Genomic DNA, 25,431 nt, shown 5'->3' on the forward strand with positions numbered 1-25,431 from the left:
CTTGTTTTGTTCAGGTACGATTTCGACGAGTACTTTTATCTCTAAATTAAAAATTCTTAATGCTCCTCCACAAAACTTCTCGACAGGATTGCAGAGATTGGGAGTGCATGACTGGAAGAGGAGTTAAGTCATCTGAGAGGATCTTGAGTGCAGGAGCTCCCTCTTTCGAGGCCCTTCAGCATTTTCTGCCTGCCGTCTTGCGATTCCATTTCCCATTGGGTGGAGTCGGCTGTCAATCAAATAGCATCACCGGGCCTTTCCTCTGTCAAGAGACGACTTCCGCGTCGAGGCACCTCCGGAGAGAGGGCGGGAGCGCGTGATGGAGGAGACGGTGGATGGGCCCAGCGCCGAGGCGGGGAGGTGCCTGGAGCACGGCAAGAGGCTGCTCTACTTCTGCAAAGTGGAGAAGCTGAGGGTTTGCAGCAAATGTGTGATTGTGGGTTCGCACCGGGGGCATCCTGTGGCATCCGTGGAGGAAGCCTTGAGTGAACTGAAGGTACGTCGCTGGACCCACAGCGCCTGGGCTTGCTCTGGCTCTTCATCCGAACCTCTTAATACTCTTCCCCCCCCTCGACCCTCTTCCCCCCTCGACCCTCTTCCCCCCTCGACCCTCTTCCCCCCTCGGACCCCTCGACCCTCTTCCCCTCTCGACCCTCTTCCCCCTCGACCCTCTTCCCCCCTCCACCCTCTTCCCCCCTCCACCCTCTTCCCCCCTCCACCCTCTTCCCCCCTCCACCCTCTTCCCCCTCCACCCTCTTCCCCCCTCCACCCTCTTCCCCCCTCCACCCTCTTCCCCCCTCCACCCTCTTCCCCCCTCCACCCTCTTCCCCCCTCCACCCTCTTCCCCCCTCCACCCTCTTCCCCCCTCCACCCCTCCCTCCCCCCTCCACCCTCTTCCCCCCTCCACCCTCTTCCCCCCTCCACCCTCTTCCCCCTCCACCCTCTCCCCCCTCCAACCCTCTTCCCCCTCCACCCTCTTCCCCCTCCACCCTCTTCCCCCTCCACCCTCTTCCCCCCTCCACCCTCTTCCCCCCTCCACCCTCTTCCCCCATAAACTAAGAGAAAATATGAAGACAAAAAAAACACCCCACCCCCCCACCCCTTCCCCCTCCACCCTCTTCCCCCTCCACCCTCTTCCCCCCCTCCACCCTCTTCCCCCCTCCACCCTCTTCCCCCCTCCACCCTCTTCCCCCCTCCACCCTCTTCCCCCCTCCACCCTCTTCCCCCCTCCACCCTCTTCCCCCCTCCACCCTCTTCCCCCTCCACCCTCTTCCCCCCTCCACCCTCTTCCCCCCTCCACCCTCTTCCCCCCTCCACCCTCTTCCCCCTCCACCCTCTTCCCCCCTCCACCCTCTTCCCCCTCCACCCTCTTCCCCCCTCCACCCTCTTCCCCCCTCCACCCTCTTCCCCCTCCACCCTCTTCCCCCCTCCACCCTCTTCCCCCCTCCACCCTCTTCCCCCCTCCACCCTCTTCCCCCCTCCACCCTCTTCCCCCCTCCACCCTCTTCCCCCCTCCACCCTCTTCCCCCCTCCACCCTCTTCCCCCCTCCACCCTCTTCCCCCCTCCACCCTCTTCCCCCCTCCACCCTCTTCCCCCCTCCACCCTCTTCCCCCCTCCACCCTCTTCCCCCCTCCACCCTCTTCCCCCCTCCACCCTCTTCCCCCCTCCACCCTCTTCCCCCCTCCACCCTCTTCCCCCCTCCACCCTCTTCCCCCCTCCACCCTCTTCCCCCCTCCACCCTCTTCCCCCCTCCACCCTCTTCCCCCCTCCACCCTCTTCCCCCCTCCACCCTCTTCCCCCCTCCACCCTCTTCCCCCCTCCACCCTCTTCCCCCCTCCACCCTCTTCCCCCCTCCACCCTCTTCCCCCTCCACCCTCTTCCCCCCTCCACCCTCTTCCCCCCTCCACCCTCTTCCCCCCTCCACCCTCTTCCCCCCTCCACCCTCTTCCCCCCTCCACCCTCTTCCCCCCTCCACCCTCTTCCCCCCTCCACCCTCTTCCCCCCTCCACCCTCTTCCCCCCTCCACCCTCTTCCCCCCTCCACCCTCTTCCCCCCTCCACCCTCTTCCCCCCTCCACCCTCTTCCCCCCTCCACCCTCTTCCCCCCTCCACCCTCTTCCCCCCTCCACCCTCTTCCCCCCTCCACCCTCTTCCCCCCTCCACCCTCTTCCCCCCTCCACCCTCTTCCCCCCTCCACCCTCTTCCCCCCTCCACCCTCTTCCCCCCTCCACCCTCTTCCCCCCTCCACCCTCTTCCCCCCTCCACCCTCTTCCCCCCTCCACCCTCTTCCCCCCTCCACCCTCTTCCCCCCTCCACCCTCTTCCCCCCTCCACCCTCTTCCCCCCTCCACCCTCTTCCCCCCTCCACCCTCTTCCCCCCTCCACCCTCTTCCCCCCTCCACCCTCTTCCCCCCTCCACCCTCTTCCCCCCTCCACCCTCTTCCCCCCTCCACCCTCTTCCCCCCTCCACCCTCTTCCCCCCTCCACCCTCTTCCCCCCTCCACCCTCTTCCCCCCTCCACCCTCTTCCCCCCTCCACCCTCTTCCCCCCTCCACCCTCTTCCCCCCTCCACCCTCTTCCCCCCTCCACCCTCTTCCCCCCTCCACCCTCTTCCCCCCTCCACCCTCTTCCCCCCTCCACCCTCTTCCCCCCTCCACCCTCTTCCCCCCTCCACCCTCTTCCCCCCTCCACCCTCTTCCCCCCTCCACCCTCTTCCCCCCTCCACCCTCTTCCCCCCTCCACCCTCTTCCCCCCTCCACCCTCTTCCCCCCTCCACCCTCTTCCCCCCTCCACCCTCTTCCCCCCTCCACCCTCTTCCCCCCTCCACCCTCTTCCCCCCTCCACCCTCTTCCCCCCTCCACCCTCTTCCCCCCTCCACCCTCTTCCCCCCTCCACCCTCTTCCCCCCTCCACCCTCTTCCCCCCTCCACCCTCTTCCCCCCTCCACCCTCTTCCCCCCTCCACCCTCTTCCCCCCTCCACCCTCTTCCCCCCTCCACCCTCTTCCCCCCTCCACCCTCTTCCCCCCTCCACCCTCTTCCCCCCTCCACCCTCTTCCCCCCTCCACCCTCTTCCCCCCTCCACCCTCTTCCCCCCTCCACCCTCTTCCCCCCTCCACCCTCTTCCCCCCTCCACCCTCTTCCCCCCTCCACCCTCTTCCCCCCTCCACCCTCTTCCCCCCTCCACCCTCTTCCCCCCTCCACCCTCTTCCCCCCTCCACCCTCTTCCCCCCTCCACCCTCTTCCCCCCTCCACCCTCTTCCCCCCTCCACCCTCTTCCCCCCTCCACCCTCTTCCCCCCTCCACCCTCTTCCCCCCTCCACCCTCTTCCCCCCTCCACCCTCTTCCCCCCTCCACCCTCTTCCCCCCTCCACCCTCTTCCCCCCTCCACCCTCTTCCCCCCTCCACCCTCTTCCCCCCTCCACCCTCTTCCCCCCTCCACCCTCTTCCCCCCTCCACCCTCTTCCCCCCTCCACCCTCTTCCCCCCTCCACCCTCTTCCCCCCTCCACCCTCTTCCCCCCTCCACCCTCTTCCCCCCTCCACCCTCTTCCCCCCTCCACCCTCTTCCCCCCTCCACCCTCTTCCCCCCTCCACCCTCTTCCCCCCTCCACCCTCTTCCCCCCTCCACCCTCTTCCCCCCTCCACCCTCTTCCCCCCTCCACCCTCTTCCCCCCTCCACCCTCTTCCCCCCTCCACCCTCTTCCCCCCTCCACCCTCTTCCCCCCTCCACCCTCTTCCCCCCTCCACCCTCTTCCCCCCTCCACCCTCTTCCCCCCTCCACCCTCTTCCCCCCTCCACCCTCTTCCCCCCTCCACCCTCTTCCCCCCTCCACCCTCTTCCCCCCTCCACCCTCTTCCCCCCTCCACCCTCTTCCCCCCTCCACCCTCCCCCCCTCCACCCTCTTCCCCCCTCCACCCTCTTCCCCCCTCCACCCTCTTCCCCCCTCCACCCTCTTCCCCCCTCCACCCTCTTCCCCCCTCCACCCTCTTCCCCCCTCCACCCTCTTCCCCCCTCCACCCTCTTCCCCCCTCCACCCTCTTCCCCCCCCCACCCTCTTCCCCCCCCCACCCTCTTCCCCCCCCCACCCTCTCCCCCCCCACCCTCTTACCCCCCCCACCCTCGGACCCCCCCACCCTCGGACCCCTCGTCCCTCTTCCCCCCCCCACCCTCGGACCCCTCGTCCCTCTTCCCCCCCCCCACCCTCGGACCCCTCGTCCCTCTTCCCCCCCCCACCCTCGGACCCCTCGTCCCTCTTCCCCCCCCCCACCCTCGGACCCCTCGTCCCTCTTCCCCCCCCCCCCACCCTCGGACCCCTCGTCTCTCTCCCTACACATCCCCCGAGAAGCTTGTTTTGTGTGTTTTAATCACGCCTTGGAAAGGGTTGCAAGTTTCTGATGTGGACTGGATGGCGTTGAGGGGACAAGCGGCCCTGTGCCCGATTGATATACCAGGGCAGATCGACCTAGAATGCATTGGAGGGAGGGTTTGTGATTCACTGCTCCTGCCCGTGTTGGGGAGCCGTGTTGGGGGGAGGAATTTAATCAGAGCCACGGCTTGGAGTGAACTGGGCTTTTAATGATGGGACTCTTGCAAGGAGTTCTCAAAGACGCGCGTTCGCCGTCTCACCATCGCACAGCAGAACGTGACCGCCTTCAACATCGCCGCTTGTTTCCAGCAAGGTCCGGCCGAGAGCTTGTCCGGTGGCAAGTTACGTTCGAGCCACGGAACCGCCAGGCAGTGAAGCATCCAACTCCTGCCCCTGACATTAACATCAGCTTAGGGAAGATCAACGATCCTCGGGACCTGCCAAACCTGCTGACATCAGGTTCATGGCCTGCCTTTGGTTCATGGCCCCCTTACAATTCTGTCAAAAGTTGGTGGGCTCCCTTCCCTGGGAAGCGAAAAGAAAGCGAGGCTTTGACTCTTGACTTTTGATTCCAGAACAGACCGACAAATCGGAAATCATTCTTTATTGAACTTAAGAAAGCAAAACAATGTATAGTCTCAACATGGAAATCAGAAGAGAGCCTGAGAGTATAGCAATGGTCCATGGAAATGAATAAATGTAGTCCATTGGAAAAAATAACATATAATCTAAAAAAGTAAAGTCACAGTATTCGAACAAATTTGGGAACCGTACATGGAATGCAACAGAGAGGGCCGACCGCGGACCTCCACCCCCTCAAATGATAGTATGAGAGGAAGACAAACTGAACTGACCCAGTGTGTAAAAGTAGATGACACAATTTTCTTGTTTATTTTCATTGTGTGATGACATTGTTTAATGGGTTTATTGTATTGTATATGTTGAATGTTTAGTGGTTGGGGAGGGGGTGAAGGAGGGAGGGGGGGGAAAGGGGAGAAAATGACACTACATTTAAGAGGGAAATGTTTGTGTATTTTGGTCAATATGGTTCATAGTGTGAAAAATTTAAAAAAGAAATAAGAAACATGAACATACATATTACATTTTTAGATTCTTAGTGCTGGTTTGTTTATGGCGTGTTGTAATTCGAGGTTGGGAAAATTAATACAAAAAATAACCAAAAAAACCCAATTCTTATTTTTAAAAAATGAGATCGTTGAGCTTGATGTTCCTGTGCGTTTTTATGTATATATTTATATGTCAGGCTCCAAATTGGTCTTGTGATATCAAGTCTGTTCCTGGTATTGTCAAGGAAACTACCTTGCTGCATCCACATGTAGAGGGAAAATGAAAATATTTCAGCCTTTTTCTAGTTTTTTAAAAAATTATTCAGCAGATCACTCTGAAGATCAATCAAACCTCTCTTGATTCCAAGATTCCTTCATTTTTTAATTTCTGCATCAATATTGGTAGGTTGTATAGCCAATATTGGAATATTGAAGTTTAGCAGGTCATTAAAATTTTCCTGCAGATCTGTGTGTATTTGCATGAGCAGTAATGTCATCTTCCTCTATCAGTATCTCTTTTAATCCTCTGGCAAACAAAATCTCTCACTTCCATTTCAGAACCTGACATAACCATGACCATATAACCATTTACAGAGCGGAAACAGGCCATGTCGGCCTTTCGAGTCCGCACCGGTTCACTTGAACAACTCCACTAGCTCAATCCTCTCGCTCTCTGCCAATATCCCTCCAACCCCCTCACCTCCATGTACACATCCAACCTTCTCTTAAATGACAGAAGGGAACCTGCTGCAATTATCTCATTTGGAAGAACATTCCATTCTGCCACCACTCTCTGAGTGAAGAAGCATCCTCTAATATTTCTCCTAAAGTTTTGCCCTCTTACCTTTAACTCATGCCCCCTTGTTCCAACCGTCCCTGTCCTCAGGGGAGTCTGTTTATGTCAAGACTATCTATTCCTGTCATAATTTTAATATGCATGCATGTATTTTCATGCCATATATTACTCTGCATGTTTCCCCCCCCCCCCAAAAAGTACACACAAATTTGCATTTGTTCCTAAATTGAAATTTTTATTTGATTAACTGTTGTAGTCTCTCAATGATTAAAACAAGCCATGAGAATAGTGCCATTTTCTTAGTGTGGATTTGTCCAATTGTAAGGAGAATTTCTTGGATTATAATGAAACAAATAATTGTTTTTCAATGTCCTTTGCTATCTCATCAGTTAGCACCATGGAACATTATAGCACAGTCTGTGCTGAACTAATAGTCTGCCTAGACTGACTGACCTGCACCCAGTCCATAGCACTCCATGCTCTTTCCATCCATGTAGAACAAAAGCACTTTTACAAGGGTTAGCTCAAAAGTTGGTTCAATAAAAGCTACCAGAAGCAAATGTACTACCTGTCATTAAAAACACAAAGCAAAATGAAGGCAATTACAGGTGTGAGAAATATGGAGAAAACTTCAGCCAGCATGCTTATTTCCTAGAATTGAAGATGGTAATAGAGGGAAAAGTACACGACAGGCAATTCATAGCCCAAGCTGGTTCCATAATCAGTCCAAAGCAATCCTGTCGAAGCAAGGAACACTCTGAAAGCATTGTTAATTTTCCATATTTGGGCTGTTTCCAAATGCTTCCAATTTTTAAAAAAACGTTTTGCATGACAACTAGAGAACCATATTTGCGATAGAAAGAAACATGCCCTTCTAGTCTGTGCTGAACAATTATTCTGCTCGTCCCATTGACCTACACCCAATCCTTAGCCCTCTATGCCCCTATCATCCATGTACCTGTCCAAATTTTTCTTAAATAGGAAAAACCACTTCAGCTGGCAGCTCTTTTCCATACTCCCATTATTATCTGTGTGATGAAGTTACCCTTCACCTTCCCCCTAAACTTTTCCCATTTCACCCTTAACCATCTTCTGGTTTGTATCTCCTCTAACCTCAGTGGCAAAAGCCTACTTGCATTTACTCTATCTAAACCCCTCAAGATTTTTTACACCACTATCAAATCTCTAATTTTTCTACGCTCAGGGGTCATGTACTGCATCTAGTGCTCCTGTTGTGGTCTCCTCAACATTGAAAAGACAGTGCAATCTGGGAGATCACTTTGTTGAGCACCTCAGCTCTGTCTGCTACAATAGCGTGAATCTGCCAGTGTTCATCCATTCCAATTCCTTGTCCCATTCCCATGCTGACATGTCTGTCGTTGGTCTTATGCACTACCAGACTGAGACTACCCATAAATAGGAGGAACAACACCTTCTGTCTGGGCACCCTCCAATCAGATGGTTTAAACATTGACTGGTTTCCATTTCAACCACACCTCCCTCCCCCTGTTGTCTTTCTTCCAGTTCTTTCTCTTCCATTTTACCTGTCTCCTTTCAGAGAGCCAACAGCACTTTTTACCTCTCCTGTTATCATAGTCAATCAACCACTTTTGTTGGTCTGGTCCGACCTCCACCCTCTTGGCTTTTTCCATATAGCCAATGTCAATTCCAGTTTACTTCCTCACTGTAAATCCTGAGTGAACTATCTTGACTCACCTCCCAGGTGGAACTTTGTCAAAAGCCTTAATAAAGTCCATGTAGACAACATCCACAGCCTTTCCTTCATCAACTTTCCTAGTAACCATCTCAAAAAAATTCTATAAGATTGCTTAAACGCAACCTACTATTCACATAGCCATGTTGACTATTCCTAATCAGTCCCTGGCTATCCAAATACTTGTATATCCAATCTCTTTGGACATCATCCAATAATTTACCTACTACTGGTGGCAGTCTCATTGGCCTATGATATCTAGGATTACTTTTGGAACCTTTTTTAAACAATTCTCTGGCACCTGACCTGTGCAAAGGACAAAAAGGTGACTCAACCGTGGATAACAAGTGAAATTAGAGACAGCATTAGGTCCAAAGAGAGAGCATATCAATTGGCCAAAAAAAGTACCACAACCGAAGACTGGGAGCAGTTCAAGATGCACCAAAGGAGGACAAGGGGATTAATCAAGAGAGCAAAAATAAATTGCGAAAATAAGCTTGCGGCAAATATAAAAACCGACTGCAAAAGCTTTTATAAATATGTCAAGTGCAAAAGATTGGTGAAATCCAGAGTAGGTCCTTTGCAGTCGGAATCAGGGGAATATATAAGGGGAATAAGGAAATGGCAGACCAATTAAATTCTTACTTTAGTTCTGTTTTTACAAGAGAGGATGCAAATAACCTCCCAAGGATGTTGGGAAACATAGAGACTAATGCAAGGGAGGAACTGAAAGAAATCAGTATCTCTAAGGACATGGTCTTGGGGAAATTGATGGGATTGAAGGCAGATAAATCCCAAGGGCCTGATAATCTACATCCTAGGGTACTTAAGGAAGTGGCCATTCAGATAGCAGATGCTTTAAGAATTATTTTCTAGAACTCGATAGACTCAGGATCAGTACCCATGGATTGGAGGGTAGCTAATGTTACCCCACTATTTAAAAAGGGGGGTAGAGAAAAAGCGGGGAATTATAGGCCAGTGAGCCTTACATCAGTAGTGGGCAAAATGATGGAATCCATTATTAAGGATGTAATAGCGGAGCATGTGACTAGCAGGGAAGGGATCGGACGGAGTCAACATGGATTTACAAAAGGTAAATCGTGCTTGACAAATCTATTGGAATTCTTTGAGATGGTGACAGGTAAAATAGATGGGGGAGAGCCAGTGGATGTGGTGTACCTGGACTTCCAAAAGGCCTTCGATAAGGTCCCGCATAAACGACTGGCTTACAAAATCAAGGCTCATAGGATTGGGGGAAAAGTTTTGATATGGATTGAGAACTGGCTGGCAGGTAGAAGACAGAGAGTTGGGATAAATGGCTCGTTTTCTGAGTGGCAGGCGGTGACCAGTGGGGTGCCACAGGGATCTGTACTGGGACCCCAGCTGTTCACAATTTATATTAATGATCTGGATGAGGGGATTGGATGTAATATCTCCAAATTTGCAGATGACACTAAGCTAGGAGGGGTTGTGTGCACGGAAGAGGGGGTCAGGAAGCTCCAGTGTGATTTGGATAAATTGAGGGACTGGGCAGTTACATGCCAAATGCACTACAATGTGGATAAATAAGAGGTTATCCCCTTTGGTAATACAAACCGGAGGGCAGATTACTATTTGAATGGCAATAGATTAAGAGAAGGGGAAGTGCAGAGAGACCTAGGGGTACTTGTACACCAGTCTCTGAAGGCGAGCATGCAGGTACAGCAAGCGGTTAAAAAGGCAAATGGTATGTTGGCCTTCGTATCAAGAGGGTTTGAGTATAGGAACAAGGATACCGTACTGCAGCTGTACAGGGCCTTGGTTGTGTGCAGTTTTGGTCACCTTATCTAAGGAAGGATGTTCTTGCAATGGAGGGAGTGCAGAGGCGATTCACCTGGAATGGCAGGAATGACTTATGAGGAAAGATTGCACAAATTGGGATTGTACTCGCTGGAATTTAGAAGTTTGAGAGGGGATCTCATAGAGACATATAAAATTCTGGCAGGACTGGACAGAATGGATGCAGATGGGATGTTTCCAATGATGGGAAAATCCAGAACCCGGGGCCATGGTTTGAGGATAATAGGCAAACCATTTAGGACCGAGATGAGGAGGAATTTCTATACCCAGAGGGTGGTGAATCTGTGGAATTCATTGCCACAGAGGGCAGTGGAGGCAGGTTCATTAAATATATTTAAGAGGGAATTAGATATATTTCTTCAGTATAAGGGTATTAAAGGTTAGGAGAGAAGGCGGGGACGGGGTACTGAACTTTAAGATCAGCCATGATCTCGTTGAATGGCAGAGCAGGCTCGAAGGATCGAATGACCTACTCCTGCTCCTATCTTCTATGTTTCTATGTAAATATTTCTGTCAGTTTCCCAATAATTTCTACACTAGCCTCCCTCAAGGACAGAGGGAATAACGTTTCAGGCTCTGGGCATCTATCCACCCTTATTTGCTTTAAGACACCAAGCACCTCCTCTTCTTTAATCTGTATAGTTTCCATTACCTCACTGCTTGTTTTCTCACTTTCCTGGACTCTTTCACTTTCCTGAGTAAATACTGATGCAAAAAAAATTCAAGATCTCCCCAATCTCTTTTGGCTCCATTCAAAGCTGACCACTCTCATCTTCAAGGGGACCAATTTTGTATTTTATATCTGTTCACTTTTAATATACCTGTGTGGACCCTCGGGATTTTTCTTCATATTGTCTGCCAAAGCAACGTCATGTCTTCTTTTAGCATTACTGATTTCTTTTTTAAGTTTTATCTTGTATTTTTTTGTGCTGATCAAGTAGTTAATTTGCTCCTAGTTGCCTATGCTTGCTACACAACTGTCTCCTCTTCACCAGATCCCCAATATCCCTCAAAAACTAAGGTTTCCTCTGCCTGTTAACTTTGCCATTAATCCTGACAGGAACATACAAATTTTGTGCTCTCAAATTTTCACCTTTGAATACCTTCCACTTACCGAACACATACATCCTTGCCCAAAAATATTGTCCCAATCCACACTTTCCAGATCCTTTCTCATATCCTCAAAATTGGCCTTTCTCCAGTTTAGAATCTCATCTCATGGACCAGACCTATCCTTCTCCATAACTCACTTGAAACGAATAACATTCTAATCACTGGACCCAAAATGTTCCGTTCCATGTACTTCTGACACCTATCCTGTCTTGTTCCCTAATAGGAGGTCCAGTATTCCACTCTCTCTGATTGGTACCTCTATTTAGAAAACATTTCTGAACACATTTGGCAGACTCCAAGACATTCATGATTTTTCAGTATGGGCGTCCCAGTCCATATGTTTTAAGTTTAAAATCTATGATCACAGCTTTATTTCCTGCAGCTGTTTGCTATCTCTCTACAGATTTTCTCCAATTCTCACACTCATGGGCAGTCTATAATACAACTCCATGAGTGTGGTCATATTTTTCCCATTCTTCACCTGCAGCCTTATAGCCTCAGTAGACGAGCCTTCTGGTCTATCCTGTCTGAGTGCAGCTGTGATATTTTCCCTGACAAGCAATGCCACTCCACCCCTCCTTAATCCCTCTTGCTCTATCGCATCTGACCCAATGGAGCCCCAGAACATTAAGCTGCCAGTCCTTCCACTACTGTAACCAATTTTTACTAATAGCTACAATATCATAATTCCACATGGCAATCCATGCTCTCAGCTCATCTCCCTTGCTTACAATTCTTGCTTTGAAATATATGCACCCAAGAACATATTCGCCACATTCAACCCTTGGATTTCTGACTTTACCTACAATCTTCATATCATATTTTTCATCCTCCACTCCATTATCTGCTTAGGCACTCAGATTCCTATCCATCTGCAAATCTAGTTTTAGACCCCCCACCTCCCGGAGCAGTGCTTGGAAACCATCCTGCAAGGATATTTGTCACCCTCCAGTTTTGATGCAAACCGTCCTGTCAGAACAGGCCCCACCTTCCCTGGAAGAGAGCCCAGTGATCCAGAAACCTGAAGCCCTCCTTCCTGCACCATGTCTTTAGCCCCTTGTCGACCTGCATTATCCTCCTATTTCTACCTCACGAACACATGGCACAGGTAGCAATCCTGGGTTCACGACCCTGGAGGTCCTGTCCTTCAATTTAGCACCTAACTTTCTGAACTCTTTGCAGGACTACGTCACCCTTCCACACATCAGGGTTGTGATCCCAGGATTGCTACCTGTGCCATGTGCTAATGAGGTTAGAACAACTCACGTTATTTGTTCATTCATAGACCATGACATCTGGCTGCTCACCCTCCCTCCTGAGAATCCCATGAATTTGATCTGTGATATCTCAGAGCCTGGCACAGGGAGGCAATGTGGATTTTCTATCTCTTCCACAGAACCTCTTAACTGTCTCCCTAAAAATGAAATCCCTGTCACTACTTTTCTCCTCCTTTCCCTTCTTAGCCACAAGATCAGACTCTGTGCCAGAGACCTGACCGCCATGGCTTATCCCTGGTAGGTCGTTTTCCAACTCCCCACAACAGTATCCAAAATGACTTACTTGATATTGTGGGGAATGGCCACAGGGGTGCCCTGCATTGACTGCCTGTTTACTTTCCCTCTCCTCACTGTCACCCAGCTACGTTCAACCTGTCTTAAAAAAAACCTAGCATTAAATGCCTTTCCTTCCCCCCAAAAGATGTTTAATCCATTTAGTTTCTCTGTCCTAAACACCTTTGGTGGGGGGGGGGGGGGGGGCCTTATTAAATATTTCTATTCATGGTTCCCCCTCTCCTCCTCCCCCCCCCCCCTTAAAGGTGTCGGGGTGGGGGGGGGGGCTGTACGGCTGCCTTTGAGAATGGCTGATGGCTGGGTTAGAGGATGAGTATGCTCTAGTATGGGATTTGCATCTTGACACATAACATAACATAATAACATAACAATTACAGCACGGAAACAGGCCATTAGGCCCTTCTAGTCCGCACCGAACCAAACACCCCTTTCTAGTCCCACATCACTGCACAATGCCCATAACCCTCCATCTTCTTCTCATCCATATACCTGTCCAACCTTTTCTTAAATAATACAATTGACTCCGCTGCCACTATTTCTCCCGGAAGATCATTCCACATGGCTACCACTCTCTGAGTAAAGAAGTTCCCCCTCATGTTACCTCTAAACCTCTGCCCCTTAATTCTAAACTCATGTCCTCTTGTTTTAATCTTTCCTCCTCTTAACAGAAATAGTCTATCCACATCCATTCTGTCTATCCCTTTCATAATCTTAAATACTTCTATCAAATCCCCTCTCAACCTTCTACGCTCCAAAGAATAAAGACCCAATCTGTCCAATCTCTCCCCATACTCCAGATGCTTAAACCCAGGCAACATTCTGGTAAACCTTCTCTGCACTCTCTCCACTCTGTTTATATCCTTCCTATAATTAGGCGACCAGAACTGCACACAGAACTCCAAATTAGGCCGCACCAACATCTTATACAATCTCAACATCACCTCCCAACTCCTATATTCCATGCAATGATTGATAAAGGCCAGCATACTAAAAGCCTTCTTCACCACCCTATTCACGTGAGTTTCTACCTTTAGGGAACGATGTACCATTACTCCTAAATCTTTTTGCTCTTCTGTATTCCTCAGTGCTCTCCCATTTACCACGTATGTCCTATTCTGATTCTTCTTACCAAAATGAAGCACCTCACACTTATCAGCATTAAATTCCATCTGCCATTTTTCAGCCCACTTTTCTAAGCAGCCCAAATCCCTCTGCAATCCTTGAAAACCTTCTTCATTATCCACTATTCTACCTATCTTAGTTTCGTCTGCATATTTACTAATCCAATTCACCACCCCATCATCTAGATCATTAATGTATATAACGAACAACAATGGGCCCAATACAGATCCTTGAGGCACACCACTGGTCACCGGCCTCCAACCTGACAGACAATTATCCACTACCACTCTCTGGCCTCTCCCTTTCAGCCAATGTTCAATCCATTTGACTATCTTAAAATTTATACCTAAAGACTGCACCTTCCTAACTAACCTTCCACGTGGTACCTTATCGAAGGCCTTACTGAAGTCCATACAGACAACATCCACTGCGCTACCCTCATCCACATTCCTAGTCACCTCTTCAAAAAATTCAATCAGATTGGTCAAACATGACCTTCCTCCCACAAATCCATGTTGAGTGCTCCTGATCAGACCCTGTCTATCCAGATGTTTATAAGTACTATCTCTAAGAATTTTCTCCATTAATTTACCTACCACAGACATCAAACTTACAGGCCGATAGTTGCCAGGCTTCCTCCTTGAACCCTTTTTAAATAACGGAACCACCCCTGGGTCTTACAGCACAAATTAGGAATGTGATGGAATATTGACCTCTTGCCTGGATGGGCATAATGCCACCAACTCTAGAAAAGCTCAACACCATTCAGGACAAATCAGCCCATTCACTGGCCCTCCATTGACCCTCACACCTCCAAACATGCAGTTCCTCCTCCACTGCCAATGTGTACCATATATGAAACATATTGCAACTACACAACTAGGATACTCTTTAACTGTACCTCTCAAATCTGTGACCTCTCCCACCAAGAGAAGGCAGTTGATGTTGTTTATGTAGGAAAGAGTTTAATAAGGTTCCACATTGTAGGTTAGTATGGAATGTTAGGGAGAGGAGGCCAATTGGATACTAAATTGGCTCAGTGATAGGAGTCAGAGAGTGGTTGTAGAGGGTAGTTTTTCCAAACTGGTGAACTGTGATCAGTGGCGTGCCTCAGGGTTTAGTACGAGGACTGTTAACTTTTTGTAACACACATATGATTTAAATAAGGATCATTGTAATAAAGTGAGCAAATATTCAGATGATACAAATATTTGCTACAGTGGAGAGTGAGGAAGATTACCTGGGTTAACAATGGGATCCAGATCAGATGGGAACTGAGCTCAGGAATGGTAGTTACAGTTCATCTCAGAGGTGCAAGGTGCTATATTTGGGTAAATTGAACCAGAGCAGGACTTGTGCTGATAATGGCAGTACCCTAAAGAATCTTGTGGCAGAGAGGGACCTGGGGAGACATAGGTCTTTAAATATAGCAGGACAAGGAGACAAAGGTGAAGAGAATGTTTGGGACACGTGTTCTATGGTCAGGACATCGATTACCAGTTTTGGGATATCCTGTTGAAGTTGTACAAAACATTGGTGAGGCCACACTTGGAATATTGTTTGGAGTTTTGATCTCCTAGTTATAGGAAGATGATTATACAGTTGGAAAGGGTACAGAAAAGGTTTACTAAGTTGTTGCTGGGATTAGTGAAGTTGAATTTTCATGAGTGGGAAAACTAGGCTTGCTTTCCTTTGATAGAAGGTTGAGAAGGGATCTTACTGAGGCCCATAATATCATGAGGGATGTAGATAAAGTGAATAGTAAAGGTTGTGACAGTATATAGATATGTTTTTGGGAGATAAATTAGGGCAGGGTTGTTAGTGTAGGACACATACAAACACTTTAAAACAGATCTTATTTAAAATACTGGAGCTCTGCTAATATTAGATATGTGGGGTTCTCAGACCCTTTGCAAAAGGTTTGAGGAGAGTGCCCAAGAGACTTCACCAATGAATTGTTGTTTACAAAAAGGCAACAGATGAAAGAACTTGTCAGAGCCGCATTCTCTCTGGAAGGGAACTTGCTAAGAGGGTCATGTGGTTTTGCAAGCAGAGAGAGTCAAACAGGTTTTCTCTCAGAGAGAGAGAGAGAGAAAGAGAAATCAGTTCTACAGTGTTACAGTCAGCAACAGCAGCTGGGACTGGAACAGGACAAGCTGGCAAGCTTGTGGAAAACCCCAATTGTTTAGCCATTTTAGTCCTAACTACTGATTTTGGAGATTTATCTAATAATGGATTCAAACAACAATTAAAATCTCCTCCTACCATAATTTTTTCGTATGCTTGATTTAAATTAAGAAAAGGATCTAACATAAATTTCTCATCATCTATATTAGGAGCATAAACATTCATTAAAGTCCAACACTCAGGAAAAAATATTACAATTAAACAAAAGTCTACCAACTGACAATAACTGATTCCAATTTAAAAGATAACCTTTTATTAATCAAAATAGCCATTCCTCTTGCTTTTGAATTAAATGAAGATGCTGTAACTTGTCCAACCCAATCTCTTTTCAATTTCTGATGTTACTTCTCGGTCAAATGTGTCTCTTGCAAAAAAAAGTAACATCAACCTTCAATTGTTTAATATATGCCAATACTCTTTTTTCTCTTAATTGTATTATTAAGCCCATTAGCATTAAAAGTAGCAAAATTTAAATTAGCCATCATTACAATTCACTTCAAAAACCATTTTACCACACATGGTGAAACACCTCCACATGGCAACCACACAAAAAGGACCAAATGATCTCAAAAGAAAAATGAAAGAAAGAAACCCTATATATATATCTATAAAGCCCTCCCCACAAAAAAATTAATACTGTACAATATTAGCCCCTCCCCCATCAATTATACAGGAGGGACCACTGCCTCAAAGTGGGCAATGACTTCGGAAAGATCAGTAGACAAACCACCCCCCCCCACCCCAAACAACAGAAAAAAATAGAAAACAAATCATTTCAGGTATGATATGTTTCCTCCAGATCTCTACTGACTTGATCATCGTCAATGTCAATATCAATCAATTGCTGAGATTCCTTCTCTCGCCTTCCATTCTTACCCTTCTGGACTGTAACAGGCTATTGGAAAATTTCTTTTTTGACTTTTCATCTGTCTATTATCCAATAGAGAATTAGCAAATGTAAGAGCTTTGGCGTCATCACTAAAATACTGGGATTGAAAGTCTCCATAAAAAACTTTTAAGAACAGCAGGATACTGAAAAGCAAATTTGTATTCTTTCTTCCATGAAACAGCTTTAGCAGAATTTACGTTTAATAAAAGCTTGACTCAAATTGGCATAAAAGAAAACTATTATTCTTAACTACCAGGGGGCCTTGATTACTTCTCGCATTTTGAAAGATCAATTCTCTATCTTTTGTTAATTTTTTTTTCACACTATGAACCATACTGACCAAAATACACACAAACATTTCCCTCTTGAATATACACAGTGTCATTTTCTCCCCTTTATCCCCCCTCCCCTCCCTCCTTCACCCCCCCCTCCCCACTCACTCAACGTTCAACATGTATGATACATTAAACCCATTAAACAATGTCATCACACAATGAAAATAAACAAGAAATTTGTGTCTTCTACTTTTACATACTGGGTCAGATCATTTTGTCGTCTTCTCCTTCTGTCATTTTAGGTGGTGGAGGTCCGCGGTAGGACTTCTCTGTTGTGTTCCATGTATGGTTCCCAAATTTGTTCAAATACTGTGATGTTATTTCTTAAATTATATGTTATTTTTCCCAATGGAATACAAACAAAAATGGGAACGAGATCTAAACATAAAGAATGAAATATGGGAAAAGCTTTGCTCCAGAACTATGAGAAATACAATAAACATGAGGTTACGCATGATACAATATAATTGATTACACAGGCTATACACCACGCCCCAAAAGTTAAATAAATGGGACCCAACAGTATCAGACAGATGTTTTTGCTGTAAGAAGGAAACAGGAACAACAGTACATGCAATTTGGGCATGGGAGAAAGTGGAAAAGTTTTGGGATGATCTAAACCAGGTGTTAAATAAAATCACAAAAAGCAACATACCAAAAAATCCAGAGATCTTTCTTCTAAGTAATATAAGAAGTAAAGAACTTGGACTCGATTTGGATGGAGCACAAAAAAGATTTATTATGATAGCCTTAGCTGTAGCAAAAAATTGTATTATGTCAACCTGGAAATTAGAAGATAGCCTGAGAATACAGCAATGGTACAGAGAAATGAATAAATGTATTCCATCAATTCTCTATCTTGATAGCGTAAATATCTAATGAGGATAGAGCGTGGGGCTTCCTCTGGAAGAGGTTTCCTTCTTATCGCTCTGAGCTCCAATCCCAAACCATTCGGAAAATATTTTTCCCCCAAAACTTCAGGAATCCACCTCTGAAAAAATTGAACCAGATCTGGACCTTCAAATCTTCCGGGAGACCACCAATTATTTTCTCTCTGTTTAGATATATCAATTTGACTTGCTGGGTCTGAAAAATGAGGGTCAGATTTGAACTTTGTTAAAAGCTGTTTAACTATGGGCCTACCTTTGTATATGACAGTTTTTTCCTCCTCCATACCTTGATAAAATTTCTTCTTCCAGTCGTCCAATGTTTCCTTCTTCCTTCATTGATGCTGAAGGCATTTCAGCCTGACTGCGAGTTCAGGTCCCTCCTCCCGTCAGCCCAGGATTGCTGGGCCGAGAGAAGTCAGGTCCCCCCCGCAGCCCGGGGCGCACTCAATATAATGCACTGGGTGAAGTTTTGCACATGCGCGGTTGCTTCTCCTGGTCCAGAGGAGGGTGATGTTGGGTGTCAGCGCCATCTTTCGCAACGCTGCGTGAAGTCAGTGCCGGAGTTGAGTGAATCTTACCGAGGGACTGCAATATCAGCAATATCTTCAATATTTTCTGAAAAAAATTAAAATTTTTAAAAACTGGTTTCTTCACATCTTCTCCCTACGCCATCATGCCACACCCCCCAACTACTGGCTTTTCTTGACTGTTGAAAGCCTTATCAAATTTGGCTTCATGCAGAAATTTATGTTTATTCCATATATCTGCTACAAAATGCCATATAGAATGTGATTCCAACTAGTGCCGCATCCCTTCTTCACCACCCTATTGACCTGTGTTGCACTAGGGAGCTTGAGCCCTTGGGTCTTTCTGATCATCAAATTACTTAGGTGTCCAATGGTAAGTGAGACCTCTGATTAGTTGGTCTTTTTCCCAGGGTGAAAATATTAGAGGGCAGAGGTTGAAGTGGGGGGGAGGGGGATGTTTAAAGGAGATTTCTAAGGCAGGATTTTTTTAAAGATGTCTGGAAAGCATTGCCAGGCAAAGTGGTAGAAGCAGAAACATTTGAGAAACATTTAGACATATTGGCAGGCAGATAGCAGAGGGATATAGTCTATAGGCAGGCAGATGGGATTTGTTAAATTGGCATCATGGTCAGAGCAGACATGGTGAACTAAAGGACTTTTTTTGCTGCACTGTACTACCGATGTTTGAAGGAAACACATTTTAGTCAGAGATCCACAATCTTTTACTTTCCTCTGTGTATGTCCTCTCACATTCTCCACTCTCCCAGGGGGGAAAAAAATGGGATAGTTTTTCTATCTGACAGTGGGCTTCACTTAAATTCCACAACCTGTTCCACGTTTCACCCAGTGGGTGTGATCTGTTCCTAGCTCACCTAATAGGGTTACAGGACAAATTATTCTTTGAGCACCAACAATCCACCTGCCTATGATTCTCTCATGATGATTTAAGCAAATAATAACAAGATATTGATCCAGCAAAGAGGAAATGCTGCATCTAGTAATTAGTATATCATGAAATAACTATTGATATGATCCTTCACTGATCTTCGCAAAATCCATGGAGTGATTGAAGTGCAAGAGGCCACTTTGACTTATTGTCTGCAACTCAAGATTTCTGAATGGATCTTGTCCAAAGGAATTTGATCATATAAGCAATTGGGCTTTCTTCTCTGGAATTGGAACATTACATTTTAATGAAAAGGGATCTGAAGTCACTCTCCAGACTGGAGATGGTGTTTAACCTTTCTCAGTTTTTGGCACTTTGTACCACATTGGTGGCCCAATGTGGTCAAGCTGGGTCTGCCTTTGGAGTAAAAGCACAATGGTGGAGAAACTCAGCTGGTCAAACAGTGTACCTTACATAGAAAAGATAATGATATATAACTAATGTTTCTGGCTTGAGCTCTTCATCAATGTTTGAGCAAAATGTAGGCAGGCACCCAAACAAAATGGTGGGCGGAGACTCTTTTCTAATTATCTGGCGGCATTGGAAATGAAAAGATCCAGAATGGGCAGCTGTGCAGGTAAGGAGTCCAAGAGGTGTTCTCCCTCTCCCCACCATTTTATTCAGGTGCTTGTCTATATTTTGTTCAGACCTTGATGAAGGGCTCAAGCCAGCAATGTTGGTTATGTATCTATCTTTGATTAAAAAAAAGTACACCGTTTGTCTTGCTGAGTTTCTTCAGCATTGTGTTTTGACTTCAACTACAATATCTGCAGACTTTCATGTTTTACTTTTGGCTTTAGAGTGTGCTGTCACTGAGAGCTTTGAGATACTTAGTGGATGTGCTCTCTTCAAGTTTTTTTTTGGTTGTTAATCAGGAATTGCTGTCTGCATGCGCAAAGGAACTGGAATCCAAAAGCTTGGAACACAGTTTAAGACTGGAGGAGATCAACCGAAATGTGATAACAACCAAGGTGAGGAATTCTGCTGGAATAGTTTCTCTTGTCATCAAGGCAAGAGTAATAATTTAGACCACACTGAGGATTGAACTTGTGTGGTTCAATGTTCACATTGACCCAGGGGAATGAGTTGCAGCATGGATGTTTCATGGATGAAGTACATGACAATTAAGTTTCTCACTCTTTTCTGTAAAAGTCTCTGGTGATTAGGAACCAGAATTTACCTGTCTTGACCTCACTTTCTCATTATTGAGGAGTGCTAAAGACACTGAGTGTGCTCTTTCTATTTCCCCAGCTGAGATTAACTAAATCAACAGAAGCTAGAAATGGAATCTATGCTCTTCCTGGCTTGTGCAGATCAGCAACATGGTAGATGTAGAATTTGGCCTCTATTGCACCAGGGGAAGGGGACAGGAGATAATGAGTGGGGTAACATGGAGGCTGTGTGATTCAAACTGACTGGTGGATTAGATCTCCAGTGCCTCAGATGAAGCTAAAACTGGGAATTTTTCCAGGAGGAGGTTGAGGCACTCCAGCGCCAGGTGGGAGATGATTTTGCTGCATTGAGGAGCGTCCTGGATGCCGAGGAGAAAGCTTTGATGGAACAGATAACTACTGAGGGACAGGGGACTTTGGAAGAATTGAGCAGGTTGAAAATGGAGTGCTTGCAGAGACTGGAAGATCTGAGGACCCTGGCTGAGCCCCTCCACACTGCACTGCAGACTGACAACCTGAGTGAAGTCTTGAAGGTGTGTATTTTTGAGGATCTGAAGACAGATGCCAGTTTCTCCCTGCCCTAGTCATGAGTCATAATGTTTTGAGGTCATTTTTGTTTAGTGTCAGGCATTACATCTGCAAGAATTTTCTCTGGGATGGGGCTGGAATAGGTGCAGATAGAGAATAGATTAGCAGCACATCTGATGTCAAAATTTGATTGATGTATCAGGGAGAAAGCCCACCTGGATTTGTTAAATGGAAATTGTATTTGATTAATTAGCTTCAGAGAGGGCAAGTGGTGAAATCCAGTTAATGCACTACGTCAAGTTCCAAAAGGCATTTGATAAAGTACCACATCTACCATAAAGTTGAATCCAAGAGAATGCAAGAGTCTAGAATGAACATTGGCTAGGGAACAGGAAGCAAATCAGCATGAAAAGTTGTTTTTCAAACTGGAGAGCTATGTATAGTGGAGTCCCCAATGGTCAACTATAAAGACCATAGTTCCTGGATATATAATAATGACTTGAATTTGAATGTAATGGGCCTAATTTCCAAATTTATTAAGCCCAAATATCAGGTGTTGAACTGTTCCCTGAAATTTGCACACCTCACTGTGCTTATTTATCACAATTCCTTCGTTTTAATGGTTAATAATCTGATATTCCCTGCCGAAGAGTGACATGGAAGGACTGTAGCCACATGGAGTTCTGTGATTCAAGGTGAATGCTCTCCCTCTCTTTGGTTAGTTGCAGATAGAAAATAAACTCAGCATTGCTGGAATGGTCCTCAACCATTCTTGGAACAAATGGAACAGGGTCTGATAAGCCACTTTCAGGTGGAATCGCTTGGAGAATGCGGCTCCGGAGCATGCTGCAAGTGTCTGAAGAGATGTTCAGGTGGCAGCACTGAAGGAGGTGTTCTCCCATCTGAAAGGTCTGAAGTGGAGAAAGGGGCCACAGAGCAAAAGCTGGCTCCTGAATCCCGGCAGGGGCAGCAGCCTGACAGCTCGCCTCCCCGCTGCCTGACAGCTCGCCTCCCCGCTGCCTGGCAGCCCCCTCCCCGCTGCCTGGCAGCCCCCTCCCCGCTGCCTGGCAGCCCCCTCCCCGCTGCCTGGCAGCCCCCTCCCCGCTGCCTGGCAGCCCCCTCCCCGCTGCCTGGCAGCCCCCTCCCCGCTGCCTGGCAGCCCCCTCCCCGCTGCCTGGCAGCCCCCTCCCCGCTGCCTGGCAGCCCCCTCCCCGCTGCCTGGCAGCCCCCTCCCCGCTGCCTGGCAGCCCCCTCCCCGCTGCCTGGCAGCCCCCTCCCCGCTGCCTGGCAGCCCCCTCCCCGCTGCCTGGCAGCCCCCTCCCCGCTGCCTGGCAGCCCCCTCCCCGCTGCCTGGCAGCCCCCTCCCCGCTGCCTGGCAGCCCCCTCCCCGCTGCCTGGCAGCCCCCTCCCCGCTGCCTGGCAGCCCCCTCCCCGCTGCCTGGCAGCCCCCTCCCCGCTGCAGGACTGCAGGGCTGGGGCAGCTGGCATGGGGCAACTGGGGAGGACTGAGGGGGGACTGTGGGGTTGGGGTGGTCGGCAGGGGACTGCCGGGCTGGGGCGGCTGGTGGGGGTGGGATGTATGGGGCTGGGGCGGCCGTCCCCAAGAATCCTGACTTAACAAAAGCTCTCACCTTTTAAATTTAGCGGGATTTTGTGTGCGTGCGTAAGCCCCGTAGTCCCCCGCCGGCTGCCCCAGCCCCGTAGTTCCCCGCCGTGGAACTGTCAGGCAGCGGGGAGGGTATGTGTCCGCAGCAGGTAGGGTAGGTTTCGGCAGCGTGGCTGTCAGCGGGTCTCCAGCTGACTGTCAACAGCCTGCCCGGTGCTAGGCACCTTAAACCTGCTAGCAGCTTTGCCTGTTTTCAGGTGCAACGGGGGATTCTTGGAGCAGGATATTATATCTACAGGAGAAGGGTTAGGTAGGTAGGTAAACCTGGCCAGGTTCTCCACTTTCAGGTGGCCACCCAACAGCCGCATAGGAGTACAATAGGGTGCTTTACAGTCGGGTATTGTGGCCACCTGAAAGTGGCTATAGTCTCACTTTATAACGTGTCAGTGAGAAACTATTTTCATCAATTCAAGAATAGATTTGTGAGCAGATGTGGTCCACTGATGTGATTCGGGTGCAGTGCTACAATGCTAAGTGTCTTCAACACTTTACCCCATAGTCAAGCAGTGTCAAGCAGTGTTTCTGAGAAATCCTCCAAGGGTCTGTGAGATTGTGCAGCAAAAGGAGGTTGTACATTTAGCAAAGCTTTTAACATTTTATTACTACCTTCTCTTTTTTTTCAGGTGTTGAACATTTCCTCAGATGGGTGAGATTAAAATATTTTTGTATTTTGCCATTTCTGTTTATAACTGTAAATGCTGTGCCTCTCTCAGTATTTATTAATTGTACACTCTGTCTTTTCCCCACCTCTCTCCCTTTAATTCTGTCCACTTAATCGTCTTGTTGCAGAACCTGCTTCTCATGTGGACCTGTGAATGAGCCCATTGTCCGTTTCAAGGGTGAGAAATTTCACGGCCCTCTGCAATACAAGGTTTGGAAGAAGATGTTTCAAGTAATTCAGACAGGTGACTGAATGGTTTTTAAACTCTTGCCTCAGATTAGCTTTGACATGTCCTCTGCTTGCTCAAGTCCATTGAGATTCAATGAATGCAGCTTCTCTGGAGGCAAGTGGCACACTTTAGCATGGATAGAAGAGTCTTTAGTACAATGGACAAGATCAGTGAACCGGTGCGGACTCGAAAGGCTAACATGGCCTGTTTCCACTCCGTATATGGTTATATGGAATCACCCATTAATACTCATAGCGCAGAGCAAATGTGTGCACGTACAGAGCAATTTGGGTAAAGAGTGGTTCAAGATGGTGATGCGCAAGTTGCACTCCCTACTGCCTCTCTCCAAGATAGGATAACACGTGGGTAAACATTGTAACATCAGTAATCTCAAATTGCAATTGCTAAATAGATTGCCTTTTACAAGATCCTGTAGTTTGCTTGACATTTACTGATGCGATTTTTGTTGCATTTTTCCTGCAGTGGCTGAACCTTTCACCTTTGACCCTTTGACTGCTCACCCTCATCTTCAAGTCTCGATAAACCATCGGTCAGTAACTCCTCGTCATGAAGCTTTGCCAGTTGGTTATGCAGATTGCCGATTCGACACCTGTCTGTGTGTACTCGGTAGTGAGCCACTTTCTTCAGGAAAGCACTATTGGGAAGTGAATGTCAGAAATAAGTCCAAATGGGATCTTGGCGTTGCTAATATCTCCATACCTCGTCACGGGGACCTCATCTACAAACCCAACAGAGGCATCTGGTGTTTGATGTTAAGGGATGGCTGTCACTATGAAGCCTGTGATGACTCTGACATTGAGCTTGAGATCCAGCGCAAACCAGGACGAATTGGTATCTATGTGGACTATGAGGGTGGGGAGATACTGTTTTTGGATGCTGAGACCATGCAAACACTCTATGTTTTCCGAGCATCTTTCACAGAACAGCTTTTGCCTCTGTACAGTCCATGCATAGAGGAGAAGGGGACACCAGGTGACCAGCAACTCACCATCTTCAAATTGAATTTATGATGTGACTGAAAGTAGTGTTCACTGTAAATGATAAAAGATGAACCCACTGCTGCTCATTGTTTAAAAATGGACTCATTTGACATTTGAGAGTAGAATAAAGCTCAATTTCATTCTTGATCAAGGATGATCATTTTCTCAATTATTGACACTGTAAAGAATAACGTGATGAAAAATATATCACCTTACCCTCATTCACTCAACGAGTCTTCCTGAAATTATAACCTAATATTTCATCAAAACAGTTTGTTCCTGTGTGCAAGCCCAATGCAAATTGTAGACAGCCGTTCAGTTATAGGGTTGTTAGCTCAGTCATGTCAAATTCTGTCCTTGCATACATATTTACACTACACGGACTTTTCAACATGTGTTACTAAACAGTACTCAATATTTGATTATTAGCTAATTCTTTGAACTGTGAGATCAGTAAACAGTTATATAGCTGTTAACTCAGGTAACAGATACGTTGGTTAGAACTTCATAATTAAGGTAGAACTCTCATAGAAAGGTTTTCTACCCAGAAAGTTAACTGTTCAATTCTCTCTGTGAATGAGGTTTGACCTGTGCCGTCTCTCTCATTCTTAATGTTTGCTTAATGATGAGTTTATTGTGGTATGCATTGTACAATGTACATACCATATATACTTGTGTAAAGGTCGATCTCATGTAAAAGTCAACTCCCTATTTTTGGCCAAAAAAATCTGGAATTTTTCCATATATCTTGTGTCTTCCATATATCTTGTGATGGTAATGATCAGCCATGATCTAAAATGGCGGTGCTGGCCCGT

General features: G+C 47.2%; 1 protein-coding gene across 2 annotated transcripts; it reads left to right on the forward strand.

Moving 5' to 3' along the window:
- Positions 1–261: 261 nt before the first annotated feature.
- LOC138757178 (zinc-binding protein A33-like) lies at positions 262–24,761 on the forward strand. Of its 2 annotated transcripts, XM_069924093.1 has the most exons (6): positions 262–496; positions 20,235–20,330; positions 20,831–21,064; positions 23,349–23,371; positions 23,515–23,630; positions 24,099–24,761. In XM_069924093.1, the coding sequence occupies exons 1-6, from the start codon at positions 320–322 to the stop codon at positions 24,644–24,646; spliced, it is 1,194 nt and encodes a 397-aa protein (XP_069780194.1). In that variant the 5' UTR covers positions 262–319; the 3' UTR covers positions 24,647–24,761. The 2 variants fall into 2 exon arrangements, with proteins under 2 accessions (XP_069780194.1, XP_069780195.1); XM_069924094.1 differs by lacking the exon at positions 20,831–21,064 and having other exon boundaries at positions 263–496.
- The last annotated feature ends 670 nt before the right edge of the window (positions 24,762–25,431 follow it).

Source organism: Narcine bancroftii, chromosome 3, assembly GCF_036971445.1.
Source record: "Narcine bancroftii isolate sNarBan1 chromosome 3, sNarBan1.hap1, whole genome shotgun sequence".
In the NCBI taxonomy this organism is placed as follows: Eukaryota; Metazoa; Chordata; class Chondrichthyes; order Torpediniformes; family Narcinidae; genus Narcine; species Narcine bancroftii.